The sequence below is a fragment of the Centrocercus urophasianus genome, unplaced genomic scaffold (genome assembly GCF_019232065.1).
Source record: "Centrocercus urophasianus isolate 14NV4802_14NV808 unplaced genomic scaffold, USGS_Curo_1.0 seq_30, whole genome shotgun sequence".
Classification (NCBI taxonomy): Eukaryota; Metazoa; Chordata; class Aves; order Galliformes; family Phasianidae; genus Centrocercus; species Centrocercus urophasianus.
The window spans coordinates 2,870,813-2,893,477 of NW_024884867.1; the positions used below are offsets into that span (position 1 = coordinate 2,870,813).

At 41.0% G+C, this 22,665-nt stretch overlaps 1 protein-coding gene across 1 annotated transcript in view; it reads left to right on the forward strand.

The window, feature by feature from the left end:
• CCDC60 (coiled-coil domain containing 60) overlaps positions 1-22,665 on the forward strand; it is a 42,529-nt gene that overhangs the window by 5,338 nt on the left and 14,526 nt on the right. The window contains exons 2-3 of the mRNA XM_042829071.1: positions 12,393-12,476; positions 13,941-14,032. Of these exons, the coding sequence (XP_042685005.1) occupies positions 12,393-12,476; positions 13,941-14,032 (176 nt within the window). The remainder of the gene's footprint in view (positions 1-12,392; positions 12,477-13,940; positions 14,033-22,665) is intronic.

Below are 22,665 nucleotides of genomic sequence, written 5' to 3' on the forward strand. Positions count from 1 at the left end.
CTATGGCTAGAGATGCTGCTCATTATTCATGAAATGTCTATGGAAGAAGCCTTGAATGCTCAGCAGCAATGGGGAAAAGACACAACGGAATGTCTCTCCGTTCTTTGTAGGATAATGTGACCTTTCCATTAAATTAACGTTGTGCTATTTGCACAGAAAGAGAGCTAAGCTAGAGAGTATTTTTAGGGGACAATAGTCAAGTTAATTGGTAGCTATATAACTGTCACACTTTACATTAAGAGCTCAAAAGCAGTGTAGGGGGAATGGAGGTAGCAGCTATAATGTTACTCTGGATTCTCTTCAGCGGAAAAGGGAGTTGCTTTGCATCTTGGTTGAAAGCTTGACTGTGGCTTTGTCTGGGGGACGCTATAGCCTGGGGCTGTTATTTCCCCCAGTGTATTAAGATGGAGATTTTGGCTAATTAATCAGTGGCTTTCTGCTGAAAGCTTTGCCTGTCCTCTATCCTAGTCTAGATAGGAAGCACAGATTCCAAAGTCCTCAAGTAAAACACTGCTAGATTGCAGTTTGACTTCAGACAGCAGTACGCAATTTGATTTAAGAGCCAGAAGGTGCTTCATGAAGTGGTTGTGATGTATTTAGCTTTTAATTTGTGCACTGCATCCATTACAAAGCTTACCCTTTTAAGAACTTTTAACTCACTCTAGCTGCATTACATCAGGCTTCAAATAACAATTCATAGGTTTGAAATGGAGGAGAGATTGTACTACTTGGCGGCTTTCTTCTTTGGATGGTTTTGGTAATGTTTTCTATCCCACAGTGAGAGTGAGGTTGTAGTAAACTGGAGCCCAAAGAAGCCCTTGGCTCCTCCTTAGCACTGTGAGTGCCCCCTGTTGTGTCTTTGGCCTTGAACCCATGGCAGTGCAGCTTCTGAGAGGATAAAGTCACACAGTTCCTTGTGCGCTACAGCAGTCCTTGGATTGCAGTGCTTCACCCCAAAAGTATTTACTTTGATAGGTTTGATCTCTGTTCTTCATTTCTCCTCTTTAGGTAAAACCAATGGTTCCCAGTGATCTTGCATTATTTGCCTCCTACACTGAGGATCCTGCTTGGGCCAAGATTCCAGGGTGGCATCACTTGGTCCACTGCTGTGTCAGCATTTCTCTCTCAGTGCTTCATGAACCCTTGTCTGTGAACTCTCCTCTGCCATGGTTGATTTTCCCCTTTACATGCACTTCTCCCACCCTCCACGTGTGCACGTATGCACATACTCTACAGAAAGCCATGTTTTAATTACTTGTATCCCTTGAATCTATCAGCTCTTTGTTCAGATAGAAGAATACTTACAGCTTAATTCGACAATAAATGATCCTTGTGGCTAATTGTTTGCCCTGTTGTTTGGGGAATTATTTAGGAGATAACTCCGTTTATTCATTAAATAGCTATGGCCAAAAATAAAGGGTGGAAACATGATCACTTTTGCTGGAGAACTGATGACAGGAAGATAAAGTTGTCATGCTCCACAGCTTTAGATTAACTCATGCATGGTTCTTACCTTGAATCCCCCCAGCTAGGCTGATCCCTGTGCATTTCAGTGTTGTCTGATCCCAGCTGCCAGGTACCACTGGTCACCTCGATCTGATGCCTGCCAGCTGGCTGCACTGTGTGCATCAGAGAGGCTGACAAGATGGCAAGCAGTGGATATCATCTTATAGGGCCTGCACACTGCACTCCTCAATAAAAGTCACACGGGAGAGCCCGGCAGTGATGCTGCTTGTCTGTCTCATAAGCAGCTGCCTGGCAGATGCCTGAATAGAGGGGAGCAGGACAGGGCAGAGGTCTGGAAGTCTCATGGGCGGCTCTTGGGGCTGGCACTCTCTGGGAGGTGTAATAATGCTTGCAGGTTCCTGGGCTTGCTGACAGACAACAGCGTGACTGCCATCAGATGCAGTGGTCAGGTAAGACAACATTAAGCCACAACAAAGTGGCAATTGGATGACAGAGATTTTTTGTCTCGAATGGACAGAGATAGGAGAACTGTGACCCATCTGCAGCACAACGACAGCATAACAGTATGCTGAATTTAAGGAGAGTGCATTCCCTTTCTCAGTGCTTTTCCTTTTGAAGTTGGTATGTTCTGCTCTGTTTAGTGTTGATCGATGATGCCAGAGCTAGAAATGCGTAAGATTTGATGTAATACATTTATTAAGTTGTCAGAGTAATCAAACATCTTTTTAACAGCTGTTTTGAAATAAAAAATAAATAAACGTATTCTAGTTCAGTACTTTGCAGTGGCTTGAACACTTGAAGCTGATCTCCCTGCAGTTCTGAACTTCTCAGCCAGACTGGCAGGTTGTTCCAATAAAGGATCTGTTCAGCTGCATAGTGAAAGCCTTTCCCATTAAGGAAATATTAGCTGAAAGTGGATGGTTACAGCACCCCGTTCTTTATGCTGCCTTTCCTTGTTGGTATATGATGTCTTAGGGTCATGTAGTCAAGCAGTTTTAGAAATGTCACATAACAAACACCTCTATTTTCTTTCTGCTAACACCACCAACAGGTGATGGGTTACCTACAGGTATCCACCACGTCCTGCTCCAGTTTTTCTTCCTGCTAGGTTACCTTGAAACGTTAGGAATTAATTCCTGGAGTGGCTGTCAGAGAAACTGACAGTGAATCAAAGCAGTGAGACAAATTGCTCGTTACAGTTCAGGGAGCTGAGCCCTCCATGCAGACAGCTGTACCATGGCTGGGGGGTTCTCATTACCGCCAGCTCTGCCTTGACAAATGCTGTCCCTGTTTGCTGGTGAAGCTGATAGGTGGATTGCCATCACATAAATGCGCTTTAAGCTCCCATCAGAGGCACTGCTGTGTTTCTAGGGACTGTTTAGGTGTGTTTCTTGTCGCCTTACACAGGGCTTGTGTCGCTGTGCAGCAGCCTGAGCTATGGATGATGCTGTTAATCCATGAAAAATGAGAAATTAAACCCCTGGCTGGATCTTAATGATCCTTATCCAGATCCATCAAATCACAGCTTGATTTTTATTTTTCTGAGATTTTCTGTTTGTTTTTGTAAGAGCTTGGAAGTGCTAAATTCATTCAGCTTTGCAGTATGGCATTCAGAAATCCCTCACTGCTGCCAGTGATCTTACTCCAGCTTTTAGTGAGTATGGATTAAAGAACAGATTGGGAGGAAAAATATCCTTTTCTAAATAGCCACCTTGCTGTTCCATTTAGCTCATCAGAAGTATTCCAATCCTTCTTTTTCAAACAAAGCAAAATACTGTGTGATTTTTCTTTTCCCCTTCAGGTGTTTCATTTTCAACTGTTCCCATGAAAAGTGTTAAAGTCGTATTACCTCCGTGAGATGTTTGAGGTCTGAATGTGTGTGTGGCAGTAACTGGTAAGTCAGGATGAGTGAGCTACAAAGGATACAGGCTGTAGAGCAAGATTTTCCAGCACCTCTTGGTTGTGCTGGCAAATTGTATGAATTGAAGTCTTTGCACTGCTTTGCTCTGAGGTCAGCTAGAAGACACTACGGCCTGAACACAGTGATTTAATGACAGCATGACATACAGCCTCAAAACTAATGGAATACGAAATAGGAAATCAAAACAAAGACAATGCTCGAGGAGAATGGGCCACAGATGTAATGCAGTCTGTGAGTGCAGCTGGCATGGCTACTGCAAAATGCCTCTGAAAATAGCTGCCCTCTGGAAAGTCAAGTTTTGGTGGGTTAGCTGTGGCTTATTCCCTTATTTGTATCAAATATGAGCAATTTGGGAGGCATTTATTTTACCACAACTGTAGAGTGGTTCCTAAATGTTGATCTTTCCTTCTTTTTTTTAAGTCACAGGTATGATAGCCTAGAGCTTTATTTGCAGATAACCTGGTCAATTCAATGAAAGAATGCTAGTTAACTCTATCTGGTGAGGTGTGTATGCGTGCTTATGTTTTAGTATAAATCAGACACAAGTAATTAAAAGAGGGGATCTTTGTTGAGGATGTTATCATAGAATCACAGAATGGTTTGTGTTGGAAGGGACCTTTAAGATCATCCAATTCCAGCCCCGTGCTGTAGGCAGGGACACCTCCCAGGGACCAGGTTGCTCACAGCCCCATCCAGCCTTGAGTGCTTCCAGGGAGGGGGCATCAGAGCTTCTCTGAGCAACCTATTCCAATGTCTCACCACCCTCACCTAAAACCCATGCAGAGCTGATCACTGGGACCTTACCACAGCTTACCAATGATATTTTGGGCTTTGTGTTGAAACTAAAAAGTCCTCTGTCTAATCTTGCATAAAGCCTAGCCAAGAAGATTCTCTTCTTGACGTCTGTCTCACGTTTGTCATGCACGGATTTGGTGGCAGCCAACAAGCTCATTCCATTGCAATACGGACTGTATTTATCACTGTAAAACAGTAATTCAGTCGGGTTCTTTATTCCAACAAGGAACTGGGCCCTTTGACAGAAATATGCATTGGGAAAATTACACAGTAGTTCAGAATTTATCTTTTTGCTTGTAAATTTCAATGTATCTAGGTAGAACATCCATGTATATAGCAACCATTGGCGTGCTTCTTGATTTACTTGAAGTGATATTGGAAAAATATTAGGAAAACATATCAGCATTTTAATAATCATAGTCTCCAGTTTGCATCTAAAAATGCTTATTTGTTTCAGGGAAGTAACAGGAGTGGCTGTTTGGGGAAAATAGGCTGGAACTGTCAGTCCCACATCACGTTGTGCATGTGGTGAGATGACGACTTTTTTAGGGCTGGCAGATGCACTCTGTTCATTTTACAGGTCATTAAATTTCTCATTATACAAACTCAATCATCTGAGTTTTTCAAAATATGATGTGGAATATCCAAAAGATTAGACAGTGTGCAAAATAAATAGAGAAGTTGTTGGTTTTTTTTTTCCTTTTCAAATTATGGTTTGCCTTTCAAAATTAAAGTGATCGATAACCTCCATAACATTTGTACTATATCATTCTCATTGTCTGGCTGCTCCATATGGAAGGTTATGTTCTGAGATTGTATATCTCTGCATGCAGAGCAACATCAGACCAAATTTGTATGTGTTGGTCTGCTTAGAGATTCTGATTAACCTGTCTGTGTCTGAGAGGAGAGAATCTCCAGCAGTAATTAGTGCATTAGAATATTATCTTTCTTGATGAGGCTAAGCATCTGCATCTTTTTTTAAAAAAATGTTATGAACTGGCTTTTGAGAAGAAAAAGGCCCAAATCTTTGTATGTTTCAGCACTATCCTGCCTCTTCTGTCCAATGTGTACATAATCCCATGTGGTCTGCGTTGGCAAAGTGGAATGGTGCTTTATCCCTTGTGTGAAGGACTTGGTCTGCACTGATTTTATGGTGTAATTTGGGCAGGAGAAGAAATGGTGTGTCTCAGAAGGACATTTTCCAATTCAAAAATTATTGAACCATCTCCATCTTCCTAAGCTGCCTTTACCTTCTTGTTTGTTTGTAAGGCCTCTGTTTGAGTTCGTTCTGATTGCACTTTCTGGTTTAGCGTTTTGCAATCCTTTGCCATTGCCAGCTGAAGCAACTCCTGATTATGAAGATTTATGAGAAAGGAGTAGATAAGTGACCTAGAAAAACTAGTGCTTATCTAGAGATTGCCCTGATCCTACTTCCTTGGTGCTGTTAAATTTAGGTTCTGCTAAATGACAGAATTTCATCTCGTGCTGAGCTTAAGCGGCTCTGTTATGGAGCCTGAAGGAACTGTTTGGAACTGAAGGTTTTACAGTGCCTGAGGAGTTGCAGACAGCACAGAGAAAAAGGGAAGAGGGCAAGGTGCCAACAGTATACAAGAAATGCACTTAACTTTGGTGTTCAGCATCCAGGGGGCAAACAATGGGATATTAATTGAATAGCTGGTTGAGAAGAGTGGGGGATATCCAGACAGAGAGAAATGGTGGAAGATTCAGTCAGCCTGCAGGACGGTGACTTCCACATCAAGTGAAGATGTGAGCTTTTGGCTTCAGAGGTGTCCCTGGTCACAAATGTCTTTAGAATATACAGAGGTTGGCGGCCCTGCCTGTGGCAGGGGATTTGGAGCTTGATGATCCTTGAGGTCCCTTCCAACCCAAGCCATTCTATGAGATGATATGCACAGAAAGCACAGGGAACTGAAGGTGCAAGTCACTTGTCTTGCTGTACCTTCATCCTTCATACATGCAGTGTTTAATAACACATGCTGACAAGAGCGTTGTGAGGATTTGTATCTTACAGGTGGAAAACTGCTGAACTGTTGTAGTAATGGGGACCATGCGAGTATTACAAATGTGCTTTGGAGTCTTCACAGCTATTGGATGCTGGTGTAGCCCCTGTAGCCCCTCCATCTCTGCCTACCCAGAAGAATGCCCCATCCATCATGTGCAGAGCCAGTCATGCTTAGCTACACATTTGTGACCTCTGAGTGTGATTACAGCTGCTGATCTGTGGGACTGAAGCCAAAGGAGAGGGAGGATTTGGCTCTGTTTTATTAATATACTTATGGGAATAAGGGCTGTGCCTAAACAAAATTAAATGGCATCAAATTCCTTCGTTGGTGTTTGGTAAATAAAAGCAAGCATGGGGGCAAACACGGAAGTTCAGACGGAAGCAGGGTGGTTTTGCTTTTTTAATCCTAGAGTGGTAGCTGGACAATTTGAAATTCAAGTGACACAGTGAAGTGTTAGCAGTCCTCACAGCCGAGAACAGAAAGCATTGGCCAGAAAAAATCTCTAATTTTTGCATGCACTTCTTATTTATTGAACTAATATCCCTAACCTTCTCTTTTTCCCTTGTAACAGAAAAGTGCTCGGGTTGTTTTACTAACATCTGTATTTCAGTTCTGTGGTAATTTCCAATTCCTTGTGTTCCTTGTCCTCTACCAGGTGGCAGTCATCATGCTTTTTATTCCGTGGCTTGTATTGATTTGGTCAAAAGTAATTAAAGAGATAATTCGTTCTCAATTACATTTCCCCGAATTTCCTGAGGCTGGTAACTCTGCTCTCCAGCTGCGTCTTTCCTCAACTCCTCCTCAAATTGACTTTGTTCTCGTTATGAAATAAAGCAGAATAGTGTGTTCTTGTTTGTTTGTTTGCTGCTTTTTGATTGAGTAGTGACTCTGTGCTGTGGAAGATATCGATCTGTTAATTGCATTGCACACTTCTGCCTTGGTTCATGAACTTTCATGCTTTTTTAGCATAGCATTCCAATAAGAAACCCCGTGTTAGACTAATAGGAGATCAGTGAAGGGAGACACCTAGAAAGCATTAGCAAAGGCTGAGTGTTATTTCCATCATCAGTGAGTGGAAGGCTGTGGGAGAGCTGCATCAACTGAGTGTGCTGCTGCATTGCCCAGAGCCCAAGTGACTGATAGAAATATGAGGAAGAAGGAGAGATGTCATAGAAGCAATCTATTTTGTGTTGATTTTTTTTTTACATGTTTGCTTGCCTTGACTTGTAAGGATGCAATGCAGAATATTTAGGCCATGCATTTTTAGATCGTCTTGCAATTAAAAAATTTTATGGAGGGGAAAAAAAAAATAGATGGCAGGTCATATAACATTCAAAGTAACTGTAGAGCAAATAGAGTTACAGTTGATACTAATTAGATCCAATTATTTTACAAAATTTATCACGCTTATCAGAATTCAGTAAATATGATGATCCTTGCGGTCCCTTCCAGCCATTGCCATTCTATGATTCTATGAATATTCTTTGGAGAAAAGAAAATAAAAAGAGGATTTTCCTGGAGAATGTGACAAACTGAGGCAAACTGGGATAAATATCGAGCTATGTGAGCTGGTTTTGCTAGGTAAACAGCAGTCTGTCTTCATGTATCCTTTCTGAATACTTAAAAAAGTTAAGAAGTGAGCAGTGTTATTTGTGGCATTTCAGATCTAAGGAGTAGAGGCATCGTGGGCTGAGATTCTTGTACCAAAATCTATCGTAGTCAGAAAGAAGTGGGGGTGGGTTAGGGCCTGCCAGCTGGGATAAGGTGTTACATGTTTTATTTAGGACGTCAGAAGAATGTTCTGACAGATGTGGAATTGAGCCTGCTTATTCTAAATTTCGTTCTTATGCCTTTACTAGTAGATAACCTCTCTCTCACTTCTCAGCTGCCTCCTTCCATTTTTCTGATGTCTCTTTATTGACAGTAATGCATTTGCTAGAGCGCAGAATGGGAGCTGACAGGACTGGGGCTCCATCCCTCATTAAAACCACCGGTGGTACAGCAGTGGAATGAGTATCACTCCCTGTTGATATCGGGCCCGTTTCTGACCAGAGACCAAGGAAAGCAAGCTGCTGCTGCAGCTCTTAGCAAACATTCACATTGGCTGCAGAGGTTCTCATCTACGGAGTGCCTTGCATTGTTGATGTGGTAAAGCGTAACCTTAACGAATCGGGTGTCTCGTCTTTGAGGCTGATGTGTATTTGCATCTTGCTGTGGTGTAGTTCTAAGCCAAAGCACTAAAATGACATTCCTCTTAAAGCAGTCTTGGTTTTCTGCAGGATACTGTTAGTGAAGTGCTTTGCCTAGGAGTCCCTTGTGTTTAATTTAAAATTCTCTTTTGGTCCCAATATCTGTTCCCTCATTCCAGTGAAAGGGCAAGAAGGGTCAGTGTTCAGCAGCAGCAATGTAAGAAGAAATAGGGAAAAAATTTAAAATAGCTTGAGTACTTGGCTAGAATACTGCCTACAAAAATCAGCATTTACAATGCTACCTGAGGAAAAGCAGTAGTCCTCTCTCTTTATATTGCTTAACAAGAGCCTTCTAAATGCTGTTGTAAAATGACAAATCTATTTCATCAGGTTGGTCTTGCATCTGGATGACCAAACGGGTAGCTATGGGAGGGCTGTGCTGGTTCACCTTCATCAGAACACATTCACATCTTGCAGATGTAATCATAATGCTACTAGTGATATTAGGAACGATGCTAAATGATGTTAGGAAGAAGAATGCAATATGGGTTTCAATCACTGTTTTTACCAGTAACATAAAAACCAAACAAGTTGACCAAAATGAGAAAAGCTTCAGGAATTGTCAATATAACAGGTTCTAAGTTGAAAATGTACACCATAAAGTCAAGCTTAGCATACCGCAGCTCCCCTCCTGCAGATGACATATGCAGCATGCTCATTGCAGCCTTCCAGCACCTAAAGGGAGCCTACAAACAGGAGGGGTGTCCACTCTTTACAAGGGTAGATAATGGCAGGACAAGGGGAAATGGTTTTAAGTTGAAGGAGGGAAGATTTAGGTTGGGTATCGGGGGAATGTCTTTACCAAGAGAGCAGTGAGGTGCTGGAACAGCTGCCCGGAGAAATTGTGGATGCCTCATTCCTGGAGGTATTCACGATGGATGGGGCCCTGGGCAGCCTGGTCTAATGCCAGATCTGGAGTTGGCCCTGCCTGTGGCAGGGGGTTGCAGCTTGGTGATCCTTGAGGTCTCTTCCAACCCAAGCCATTCTATGATTCTATGCTATTTCCACAATAGGATTTGAAGAAAAAAGGTGGAAACTCAGAATGACATTTGCAAAGATAAGCATGCGAAATGCAAGGTGTGCTTAATGAGAGAATGTGATGTGTTAGAGCTGAACAATTTTTGCTCTTCATAATTACTTAGAAGAGAAAGTAGATGTACCTGGGAAGTGTTAGGATAAAATCTAGCGTGTCTGGAGGCAGTCGTTTGTGATTGAAATAAGCTATTCAAAAGGATTTGTTCCTCCAAAAACACCCTCAGCCTTCAGTTTTCTTTGTACAGATGGAGAGGGCATGCATAGCACTGCATAAGCTGGTATGCAAGAACAGCAGAGCTTTGGGTGTGCCTCCAGCCAACCGTGACAGCAATGGAAGGGCTTTGCCTCCAACAGGGCGGCATCGAGCTCCACCTACTGCGCTGCTCCTGCAGCTGACTTTATCTGGGGCTGCCGGGTGTGTGCTCAAGAAAAACCACCTTCATCGTTTCAGCAAAAAAAAAAAAAACCCTTTTGGATTAATTTCCTCAGTCTTTCTTTGGACCGTTTTTCATATACTATCTTGCAGTGATTTTTTTTTGTTGTTGTTTAAATTTAAATGGTTGTTTTCTTACATGTGGAGTTGTACATCATTTTGTTACTTCGTTATAATGAAAGCAGGAAATGATGAGTGAAACAGGCATTTTGGTGGCTTAAAGGCAAGTAAGGAGACTTCTCATAGTTCACCTAAATTTGAAAACACTATGAGAAAAAAAATAATTAAAAAAACCCCACCCAAGCCCATTTATTGCTTCTGCACAAAGATTCTTCAGATTGTCGTTATAATATATTGCTGACTGTAACAAATTAGACTTACCAACACTTTTTTTTCCTCAGTTTTTTTTTTTGTTTGTTTGTTTTTTATATCTGCACTGCAAATTAAAAAGAAGGAATTACACACCATTCTATCATTATGGAGTGTTACTGTTTTAAGCTCAGATTGCACCTTTTCAATACACGGCGTTGTAATGAAATATAATGTTGTAGAAAAAGAAACGATTCCCTTCTGTTTTCTGTGATAAGGCTGATTGAATCTCATTACCAGTACCTGAGAGGATGGGGTGACATATATGCTACCTCCCTTCCTTTCTTCCCTGAGCAGCCATGCCGAGGAGAGGTGGATTTGCAGCTCTTTTCTTTGCCTTTCCTCTTGAACTGGCTGGGGTGACTGACCAGAGGTAGGATGCAGGGTGATGTTGCACTTTGTAGAGTTTTGGTCACAAATTTATTCTTTCTGCACACCCAGAAACCTCCGAAAGAGTCATGTTGGGAAATTTTTTCTCCTTGTGCTCCACAGCCTGCACTCTGTACTCTGTAGTCAGCATACTGGTACTTACAAGCAATTGAAACTTTAGGGCTGCATTCCAACACTCTTCCTCTCCTCAAGTAGGAAGTTATTCTGAGATGTCTTAGTCGATTGAATCATATCAGTCAAGGTATCACCAGCTGTAAAAACAATGGTAGCTGGCCATGGTCAACATATTGCTGTTCCTGCTGGGGAGAAGAGTCAGGAGCAAAGCAGGCTGGAAGTTCTGCATTTCCTCTGGGTGAGATGCAGGAGCCTGCTCAGAAGTTAAAATGATTCCTTTCTCACACACCGTGTGAACAAATTTTCTTCAAACACTGAAGCAGCTCGGGTACCTTGGTATTCCTCTGCAAGTGAGACATGTACTCCCAAGCAATGTTGGCTTGCCATGTGTCCCTGCTGCTGACCCACCTTGTTCCATTGCTCCCCAGCCACATGAGACAGCAGAGCCTTCACGCACTCATCTTTGACACTTCATTAGTTCATCTCTACACACTGCAGAAAATCTTTTTTCCGTTCCAGCTGCTTTGCTCTTGGCATCATTTCTGCTTATTTTTTATTCTGTTATTTGCTCACGGTCTGCCCTCAGTCGTTACTTTGGAGCTCTGGTGTGCACAGCTTTCTAGCGAGGGAAGAGCTCTGTTCCTTATGCTTTCTGCTTTCATTCTGTTGACATGTTACATTGGAACATAGATTTGGAAAACATTTTGTGCCTTCTAGAATCAAGATTCTAACAAGCGAAATGATTTGCTTTTAAGAACTTTTTAAACATCCAAATATTTCAAGGCTTTACAGCTCCACATTTGCTGCGCTGTGCCTTTCAGTCTTTGCTCCACATCAGCTCTGCCTTGGCTATATGGATGCAGCTTCCCAGGGCCTCCTGCTTTGCTTTGCTTGGGATCAATAAATGAGCTCTTTGATCTGAAAGTACTGCAGGAAGGAATTGCTATTTTCATACCCTTTTAGCCCGAGTACCATAGGCTGTGGAGTGATCTGAAGTTCTTCATTAATCTACATATAAATATGTGTGTATATATATATGATTTCAATAGGAGGAAATATATCTTCCTTCCACTTGAATAAAGTGCTGGTTGAAGGAGAACTAAAAATGAGATTGTTTGACTTCAGGGCTTTTCATGAGTCTGTGCCTTCATGGTGAGTGAAAGCACAGACCCACGAATACTGATCCATCACAGCGCGTATCTTCAGGGAAGAGCAATTACAGGTAAGTAATTTCTTATTCCTGTTTTGGAAATTGGATTTTCTTTTTATGTTAGACATGGTAGATAATAGCCTTCCATGAGAAGAGGGGTTTTTTTTTTAATAGAAAAAAAACAACATTCAAGTGCAGTGATTTAGAAAGCACGGATGCATTTTGCACGGTAGTTTTTTCTGCAGGTGCTTCACATGAGAATCTGTTTGAGTGCCAGAGTTAGTGATGTTTTAAGTGTTTCTGCATCAGACTTGCTTAATTCTTTGATTTAGTTTGCATCTCTGTAGGAAAAGTTGCTTGCACCACTTGGTTTTTAAAATGGTGATCTGCTTCTCTGTCTAACTTGCATTTATACACAAGGCAACACGTTTTTGTTCATTTTTAGGAACCTGTGAAAAAAGACGTGCAGGAAAGACTGCAGAGAGAAGTGGCTGAGGTTGCTGCTAATGAGAGCTCTGTCAATCTAAAGGTTAGAGTGTGCAGTTTCATTTCTGATGCAGCCTTGATTCAGCATGGAGTTAAAGAAGCCAACATACAAGCATCATGCTTTGAGTCTATACAAGTGGTTGCTGTTTATAAGCTCTGCTATGCATAAGAACCAGCCTTTCTGCTGATATACCATAGGTTTTATCTCATAACATTATTGCTGATGAGTGAGACAAGTTTATAGTGTAATTTGGTAAAAAGAATGCTCAGAAAATTCAGTTTAGCGGTGTCACTCCATTCATCATAGAAGACCAACCTTAAAGGATGTAACAGCTTAGCACAGAACATCTAATGCATTCAAAATGACTTTTAAAATAAAACGTTGTGATTTGTGGTGTACATTATGTCTCTTATGTCTCAAAAGCTCAAGGCTGTAGGACTTTCCTTTACTGGAAATGCACCAGCTTGTCCCAAGGAACACCTCAGCTTGCACCTCAGTCTGCGCACGCTGGTGTTACTCTTCCCAATGAATGGCAGTTCAGCCATGCACTTTTTGCACACTGAACTCTGCCTCAGCTGCATGTTTTGTTGGCTTCACCAGCACGTGCAAAAACACTGCATGTGCACAGCATGTGGTCGTAATTCTATGAAACGGATGCAGCTGTTCTCTGGGAGTCCCAAGGGTGCTTCTAAGGCAGGGGCAGTTCCACAGCAAATGCAAGCTTTCATCTCCCATAAATTTGGATGCATAGTTGTTCAGAGGAAGAAATGTTGCAGCACTTTGAACAGTGCCCTAAAGGAGATGATTTCAATTCCCTTGTGTAAAATCATGAACCTGGTTTGTACACTCCTAAAAAATTAAATTAAAAAGTTAGAATGAAAAGAGTGGATACACTGCACTCTGCACTCCAAGAAGAGAGCTATGTCTGCAAAGCTCTTTCTATTGCTTTTCTGCTTTTTTTTTCTTTGCTTTTTTTTTTTTTTTTTTTTTTTTTTTTTTCTTCAATAACTTGTTTTGTGTCTGAACACTTTTCTGGACTAGAACTTGTAGAAGATTTCTCTCTTGTGTGTGCTTTTTGTAGTTTGATGCATAAGAATCACAGCAGTCGTTCCCTTAGCCTAGGTAATCGAAAAGTCTCTTCTTCCAGTTTTGGTTTCATAACCCTCTCAGGCTCTTCACTGCTCTTAAGACTTCTGTCAAACCCAAAGTCAGTCAATGACCAAAAGCTGTTGAAGCACTCTTATGCCCAAGAGAGTGGTGAGGTGCTGGAACAGCTGCCCAGAGAGGCTGTGGGTGCCCTAATCCTGGAGGTGTTCAAGGGCAATATCATATAATGCCATATCATATGAGGTATGTTTACATGCTCATGAATCTCATAATACTCTCCCAGATGATGGTTATCTCAGAAAACTGTGATTAAAGCTGAACTGTGAGACTGCATGTACCTTCTCTGTGCTAAGCGCTTCTTAAAAGCTTAATATTAATTCTCAACTTGATCACTTTCAGTCTGATCTGCTGGAATCAGTGAAAAGGCTCACCTCACCTAGAGAAACAGGAAAGGAGCTGAAGACTCTTAGTAAAACTCTAGCTCACTTGAGGTAAGGAAGTCCAGAGCACACAGAAATGGGTCAGGCCAAAGGAGTTGTTGGTTCTGCGGCGGTCTCAGCTGTCTGATCAGCAAAATCATCAGCTGTACTAGCTTAGAAAAGATGGCTTGTAATTCCTCCTTTATAGCCATTCTGTATGCTCAAGATGTATTGAGTGCATGAGGAACTGCATCCATGTCCACTGCATGAAGAACAACTGCTAGCTCCATCAGTAGTGCACTGTTTTGGTGTTGTTCAGGTGCTTGTTACCTTTTTGCAGTCCTCTGTGTGAAATGGCACTGTGCTAAGATCTGGTCATCCACGAGGAAGGTTGGGATGTATAATGTCCACTATAGGATGGAAAACTACAGTGAGAGTATCTGCCACTGTAACAGGAATACGTGCACAGACTTGTATGGAGTATTCCAACTTGAGATGGAGGAAAATCACGGCTTAGAGGGAGTCGATGTTTGAGCTCCTTACCTGATGGGAACGGGGAGATTTTAATCAGACACAGATCTGGGTTCCTATATGCCATGCAGCCAGCTGAGGTTGGACTGCAACCATCATTAATTTTAGGGGATTGAGCACAGAAGGTGGCTGGATGTGCTTGCTTTTCCTAGAAGGTATCTTCCATTGCCACTGTCAGAGAATGGTATCTTCCATTACCACAACAGAGCATTTCTTGCAGACTCATTTAAAAAGAAAGAAAGTGGGAAAAAAAAATAACACAGCGAGGTCTGTTGGTCATAGGCTTTACCATTCTACCATCTCATTCTTTTGCACGTACTCAGGTCTTATTGATGCCCATATTTCAGCTTTGTTACTGCAGTCGCTACTTACATTGATGAGGCTGCAACTTCTGTGTGCTGTTCTGTTTCAATCACACATTCTGGTTACACTCCAAATTTGCCTGTGGAGCCTGCTCATGGCATTTGCTCAGTATTAGCTTGAATAATTGCAGAGCTGTATTATAGGCCTTGCAGTCGGTGACTGTAGGCTTACTAAATTTTCTTGGAACTATCCAGCTTCCATGATGTGAGCGCTGAGAAACAAGAATTGCTTGTAGCTGAAACAGCAAGCAGGAATACAAAAAGATTTACATCTGGCAAGGTTTAGTTACAGTCTCCTGCAAATAAAATTGATGATTTACTGCTGCCAGCCCCAACAGGGTACAGATTACATGAGCTCTGTAGACTTGAAGCCTTTGAAGAACATTCACTAGATAAAAATAGTTGAATTAAAGCAAGCAGCAAGAAGATAAACATGTATATAAAAACTTAATAATTTCATAGGTTAAATGTAAGCATGTTTTCCAATCGAGAAGGTGTGGTATTGAATCAGCATGTTACATTGATGATGAATTAGGTTCTTGCACTGTTGGACTGAGAGTGCAGATTTACAAAAGTTGAGGAAGCTAAAAAAGCTTCTATGCATGTCCTACTGTAATGATGTGCTACATTATTAGTTGTCATGATGTAGTGTTGTTAAATATCTGCAATTTTTGTATCAGAGCAATTCCTAAATTCTGCACTAGTTATGATAAGTTAAATTCCACATTCAGCAGAGGGTTGTTAGTGGTACAGTAGTACAGTTCAGTTGCAATTGGACTTGATGATCTTTAAGGTCTTTTCCAACCTGAGCAATTCTATGATTCTTCCCTTCCACCCTTGCCTAACTCTGGCTATTTTGTTTTACGTTTATTCTGTTAATCCACTTGATAAATGTGCCAGAAGGAAATAAGCCATAAGCAAAATAGTAAACAGTGTGTATTTTGAAGGTTGAATAAGCCATTTTAGTGAGGTATGACTTTTTTTCCAATTACGAATGGAACTCAGGTGTCTCGGGGAAGTAAAATGCTTGAGTTGTTCTTCCAGACTTCAGTGATGTCTCTGTTTCTCTGATTGATTTTTTTTTTTTCCCAAACTGCCCTGATTAATCAGAAGCTCCAAGGAAAGGTCTTGTTAAGAGATCCAGCTCATCTGAGTGAGTGCAGTTGTTTCTTACAGCATATGAAGTGTTTTGTGTAACCTGCTTCTAACTCAAGACATAATCATAAATGCAGATTAACCTTCTGCTGGATGTTTAATGGTAATGTAATCTGCAAAATGATGCTAATGCAGACTTTTAATGATGTGAATAGATTTGATCTCAATGTATTTTTGATTCTAATGTTATCTTTTAATGAGAGCTTAAATCCCCAACTTTTAGTCTTCTATCCCTTCTCACCTCCAGAAGCCAATACAGCCAAAAGGATGAGCAAAATTATATTCCTTTATGCACACTGTCTTTAGAATTGCCTTTGAAGTCTTGATCAGTTGTATCAGTACCACACTCACAGAGGACAGGCATGTTGGGCAATTGATCTTTAGCATCTAGTTCGGCTTTTTACTGCTGATGCTGAAGGTGGAAAGAGCCCAACTCCATTTTAGTATCCCAAGCAGAATTTGTTGTGCTGACAAATAAGAAATATGTACCTGTTGAAGCATCTCCAACTCATTCACGTTCTTCTAGTCCCATATATTTAATTATGGTTGCATTTGAAACTGGCTTCATTTAATTTAAAATGCCTGAGTGGAAATATTCTTGTTCTCTGACGTTCCATGACCATTGAAACATATGTGGAACACAGAGAGGAGGCCCAGTCTTGTGTTGCTGCACAAGTCCATTGATATTTCCTTTTTACACTGACTGCACGGCGTGGTGGTTTCACACTGATGGCTAACTAAACTCCACCACACTGCTCTCACACTCCTGATCCTCAAAAGATCAGGGGCAGAAAATAACAAAAAAAGGCTGGCTCAGGGTTGAGGTGAGGACTGGAAGGTCATCCGTGATCACCATCGTGAGGAGAAGAGATTCAGCAAGGGGAGATTAATATAATTTATTGCCTGTTTATTACTGGCAGAGTAGAGCAGTGGAAAAACTAACAGCAAAGAGAGAGCACTGTTGTCTCTATATGTGCTTCAATGATGCTGCCTGTCACCTCCTGTAAGGAGCATGTGGTATTATGCTGTGATCCCAGTGGTGATCCTGCAGATATCTCACAGAATTATGTACTGTGCCATTTGAGTCATGTTTCCTACTTACATGATTTAAGTGAAATATTATATGAACTACAATGGGCTGTGGAGAAATTTGCTTGAGAAAAATCAGGGAATCTGGTTTTTGAAATGTGGACTCATTCCTTGATGCGTCCTAAAGCAGGCAGTAGCCACATGACCCGGTGTGCAGAATAATATCCAACAGACTTAGTATCTGGAAATCAAAAGTCTACATTCACTGTTGTTCTTTCTAATTATTCTGTTGTCTAAAATTGGAAACTCCTTGACTTTTAGCAATTAAAACGTGCTAAAGATTCATCTTGAGCGTTCATACGATGTTACTTTGACTACATTTGCAGAACAGTAAGAACTGAGGTCAGCAGACTTTGTAACCACATGGTGCAATAGGGAATTGCAGGAAAAGATAAATTCTAGTGAGAATTGCTGCACTGATGTTTGGACCGAAAGGCGTGATGGCAGCACTTCTCAGCAACAAATTCAGGATGTAGAAAAGGAGCCTCTGAAGGGAGGGAGCAGAGTGGGAAATGCACAAAAGAAGAAAACTGGAGTTGTAAATCATTGGGACAGCAACTTTTCATTTCAGTGAAAGCAGTCGGGCTAGCGGAGCAGCATGCTAATATGTACGACAGAGAGTCAGGGGATGCAAATGACCTTTGTGGATTTGGGTTTTGCTGCCTATCCTCATGATTGAAAAGGAACAGCCAGCGGTTGTCTTAATTAGATGCTAATTGATACGTATTCGTGGCAGGTAGTGCCTGTGATCTTGCAGCTTGTTTGTATTAAAGAGTATAATGGAGCAAAGTGTGAGGGAGTTTTTAGCAATAATGGTCACAATGATGTGACGTGATAGTAAAAATGTTCAGATTATCTCAAAAATATTTCAAGAGTCATTACTGGAACAGACTTGAATGCATCCATAAAGCTTTCACATGCCTTCTTATATGCTAAAAAATATAATTAAAGAGAAGATAAAACTTATAACTACAAACTCATGCTTCCTCTCAGTGATAACTGTAAGTACATGAGAGGGTGATCGCTGAATGCAAAGGTTGTTCAAACTTGTCATCTTTCACTGCTATCAGTCATTAGTCCTGAGCAGGAAGTCTTGTCAGGGCTTTCCTGCTGTAGGATAACACCAAATCACTGTGAGGAGGCACCTGCCAGCTCTCAGGTAGAGTTTTATGTTAAATTATGGGAAGGAATGTGCTTATGTTTGTGTAGCATTAAAAAAATATAAATAAAAATTGGGAAATCTGTAGATAATTGTAACTCCAATTTCTGAGAGTCAGTGCATCTTTCTTCCAGCGGAGGTGTCACATGCAGACTGAAAATAGCCCTGGCTGACTTGACAAAGTGTTTCCCAGTGTTGAATTCAGTGGGTGGAACACAGCATGGCAGCAAAGACAACATATTTCTCCTTGGGCAATCAAATATCTTTAGCTTTGTGCTAAGAATTGTTGTTTCATTTCTGCAGAAGGAAATCTCCCATTGCTGCTTCTTGAGTTTGCTTCGTCTTAGTGAGAAGTACAGCAACTTTGATATGATATTCAGCTCTGAGGGAAATGCCTTTTTTTTATTGCTTTGTTGCAATGACATCTGTGTGATCCAGAAATAATGTTAAGTAATACACAGTTGCATGAGGATGCGTTGCATGAAAACCAAGAAAGCAGAAGTCTTTATAGCCATCCATAAATCATAGCAAGATGTAGGAACGCTTACACAGCAAAGATGGCCAAAGCATGGGAGGTTTGTAGTTAGCATGTTGTAAAAGCAGATTGCCATAAATCACCTCTGTGGGCTAGCTCAGCCAGCAGGACAATGCAAGTTGGAAATACTCGTGTTATTAAACGGCACAAAAAAGCAAGCAACAAAAAACAACACCCAAAACAGCACAACAGAGCTTAAAAAGCAGCCTGCTTTTTAAAATGAGGCTGGCTGAAAACGTTATCTGTGTGTAGAAAGGAAGTATGAAAGGTGATAGAAACTGGAAACAGAACCTAGCAGAATGTACTGTGAAAGTGATTTGGAAAACATCTCAGTCTTCGTTGAGGAGCCAGATCTGTTTTTGTTTCTATCACAACTAAGTTGTGATTCATGGTGTGCCTAGCCATCACTACTTGTATTCACTGGCACTCAGAAGAGATGGAGGTAGACATACAAATATTATTGATGCCGAGAGAAATGAAAAGAGGGATGATGCTTTGAAAGTCTGTCCTTGCCTAAGCTCTGCAAACAGGGCGAGCTGCCAGACTGCTGTCCCTGCGTTCCTCTCCACTGCATGAGCTGATTAATACACCTTTGGTCTTTTCTTTGGCAAGGCTGAGGATATGCACCAAGGTGCACAGTGATGGAAAAGCCTGTTAGAAGGTCACTGTTCTGCTTGGTTTGCACAGACCTTAAGTGTTTCATTGTAAGCACGGGCTTGGATTTGTTACACATAGCATGAGGCAATTACCTGAGCTCCTGAGTTAGAAGCCTGCTCCTTCAAGGCTACTTTTGTCATTGGATAGAAACAGATGCTTTTGAGGATTTTTCTGATCCTATGTAAGCTTGAAGGCCTCTTACAGTCTGGGAGGTAGATGCGTGCTATGTTCTAGAGGAAGTTAATGAAGTTAAATAAATACTTCTCAAGACACAGAGCTACTTTTTGAAAAGCTGAGATGTTTCACTAAATCCAGAAAACAACGCTGACCAAAGTACATGGCAGTGATGTGACTGCTTTGCCAGAACACAAATCCTCTTTTGGCAAGGAAAACTGAAGCATCAGGGGTAAAAAAAAATAAAAAAAAATTTAAAAAGTGCCAATATAAAAAATGAGATCTGTGTGTGCAGTGATGATCATCTAAGCACAGGTTCCCATGTGACAGTGACAAGTTGTGATCATCCCCCGTCAGTGATATCTAGGAGTTGACAGCTTGGAGCTACATGCTCAAAGGGAAGGAGTCCGTGCCATTTCGTGAGCCACTCAAGCCTTTATTTCCAAAAGGGCTGTGTTAACCCCTTGTAATGCAGTGCATTTTTGGTAGTTGGAAGAAAATTAGTTCCCTTGCGTCTGTTTTAGTAGAGCTAGTTGAATAAAACTGTATGTCAGACTGTTGGCAATTTAATAGTATTCCATTGGCTGGCTTTAAATTAGAAACTAGATGTTTCTTTTCAATGCTTCAAGTTTTCTGAAGGCAGATCTCTAAAAGTCAGTCTCTATACAGAAAGCCCAGGCTCTGTTAATGCATCCTTTATGCCTGCAACAACAGTTAGACTGACGTACCCTAAGAGCTGTTCCTGTTACTTGTCTTCCTGTGAGCAGCTTTGTAACTAGCTGTCTTTGGGTATTTCTTATTATAAAGCCACTTAACTTTTCTGATTGATGTGGTAGCTATTATGGGAAGATTTTGAAAGGCAAAGAAGTGTGTTGATTTTGGAGTTTGGGTTATGACCTTTGCTATCCTTGCCTGTGAATCTACACCAATCCTATCTATATGTATAGAGAGATGAAAAAGACTTCAGTGTTTGGAGATTCTGCTAAGTTGGCATTCCTTAATGCAAATTGCTAGATGATCCAGCTGAGTGTGTGAGAGTGGGAAGGAGAGGCAACTCTGAGTTAAGAAGCAAAAAAGAGAGTCAGGTGACAGAAACAGAGAAGGTGAAATGTTTATCTGCCAATATTAGTTTCCAGTGTACTTAATACTTCATAATGTCAGTTGCTTGGAAACCAGTGTTCTGTGCCCTTTTCCTGGTTGGCAGAAATCACTCTAATTGTCATGTTTCTAGCACTGTCACTGCTGGCACTTTGTAGCATTTTATTTCCAGAAGCAAAAATTTTCTTTTAGGTGAGTGATGGCTCACATTAATTAGACAGCAGTCACGGCCGAAGACATCCACTTATGTGTACGGATGTATGAATCATTATCCCTATCATCAATCACTGGAAAGACTGCTATTCCCATCAACAATTCTGCCCTCCCAGACTGTTCATTTGAGTCTCCATTTCCTTTCTTCTCCTGCAAAAATATATTTGTATTTGAATTTTTGTAAGTGCAAGCAGTTCGTTGCTTATTAGATTTTACTATCTAAACATGACAGCCTAATTCCATGTATCGTGGAACAAAATGACGTGTTGTCACTGAATGGTTGAACAAAGCTAACACTTAAAATGAGTTTTCCATTATTTAGTATTAAAATGTCATTGTTCTGTAAATGCCTTTGCGTGCTAAGGCAAGAAGATTGATCTTCTTCCTACTCTGCCCTTGTGATGCCTCATCTAGAGTATCGCATCTGGGTCTGGTGCCCTAGCATAAAGAAGACATGGAGCTACTGGAGATCTGCTGTCTTCTTACGAAGACGGGCTGAGGGAGCTGCCTTCATACAGGGCTTGCTTTGGTTTTGTTTTTTTTTGGTGCGTGGTTTTTTGGAGGGTGTTTCTGTTGGCTTGTTTTGTTTAGAAATGAACCCATTTGAGTACAGATGATTGTACTCATCTTCAGGAGAACAAAATGGAAATCTACATCCAAAATAATGTGGGTATTCCAGATTGCGTGTGTGACTTCAGCTCAAGGCAGATGTTGATCTGGTGCCACTTCAGTTTCTTGCCAGAACGTTCAGTGGTTGGTTCAGTGTGGTAAATGATAACATATGTCAGAGTTTCTATGGGTTGGTAACTGCATTTAAAGATCTTAATGTAATTGTAATCTGGTATTAACTGAACTTAGGGAAAACAGAAATGTGAATATTTACCTATTAGGCTCTTGTTGTGTGATTACTCAGCCATTAAATAGGAATAGTAACTGTTTTGTTCCTGATTTTCCATTGCCTTGTGCGTACACTTGTATCTCTTTAGCTTGGTTATAAACACAACCTAACCCAAATTCTTAATTCATTTCATTCATTTCATTCATTTTCATTAGTATCTGCATATTAATTGTGAGTACCTGTCTTTTTCCCATGTGCTGAGCTTTCAGAACACAACCCAAATGCCGTGTGAAGCACAAGAGCAGGACTTGCTCTTTCAGGCTCACCTCTCATGGCTGCTGGTAATTTAAGGAGGGTCATGTAGCCGCTCTTTAATAACTCACTGGTTATATTTTAAGTGAACAACTCTCTAATCCTCATTTACAGCGAGAATTTCTCACCTCACAGGATCCCAAAGGTGTGAAGTGGTCTTAATGTAACTAACTTATGGACATACGGGCACATATATCTACACATATATATATACATATACATGTATGTATGTGTGTTATCACAGTGAATGTAAGGGTGCTAAAGAACTGAGTGCAATGGTCAACAGCTCCAGTATTCACTGATAAGAGAAAGGAGCAGATTCTCCATTGGTGTAAATGGATATTACCATTGACAGTCTGCAACAAACGCAGAGTTCGGTCTCCAGTTGTTCTTCTTGTCCTTCGTAAGTAAAAACAGCTCTGTGTGCAAATGTATTTTCTTTTATCTCAATTTACAATTGGCTCCATGCCTGTGGAAAAAGGTTGCATTTCTGCTGTACGTTGTCTGGAGCAGACGATGTTCTTTCATTAGCTTTATTGCTAGAAAGCCTTTTTCCATTAAGATAAGTAAACGCTATGAAAC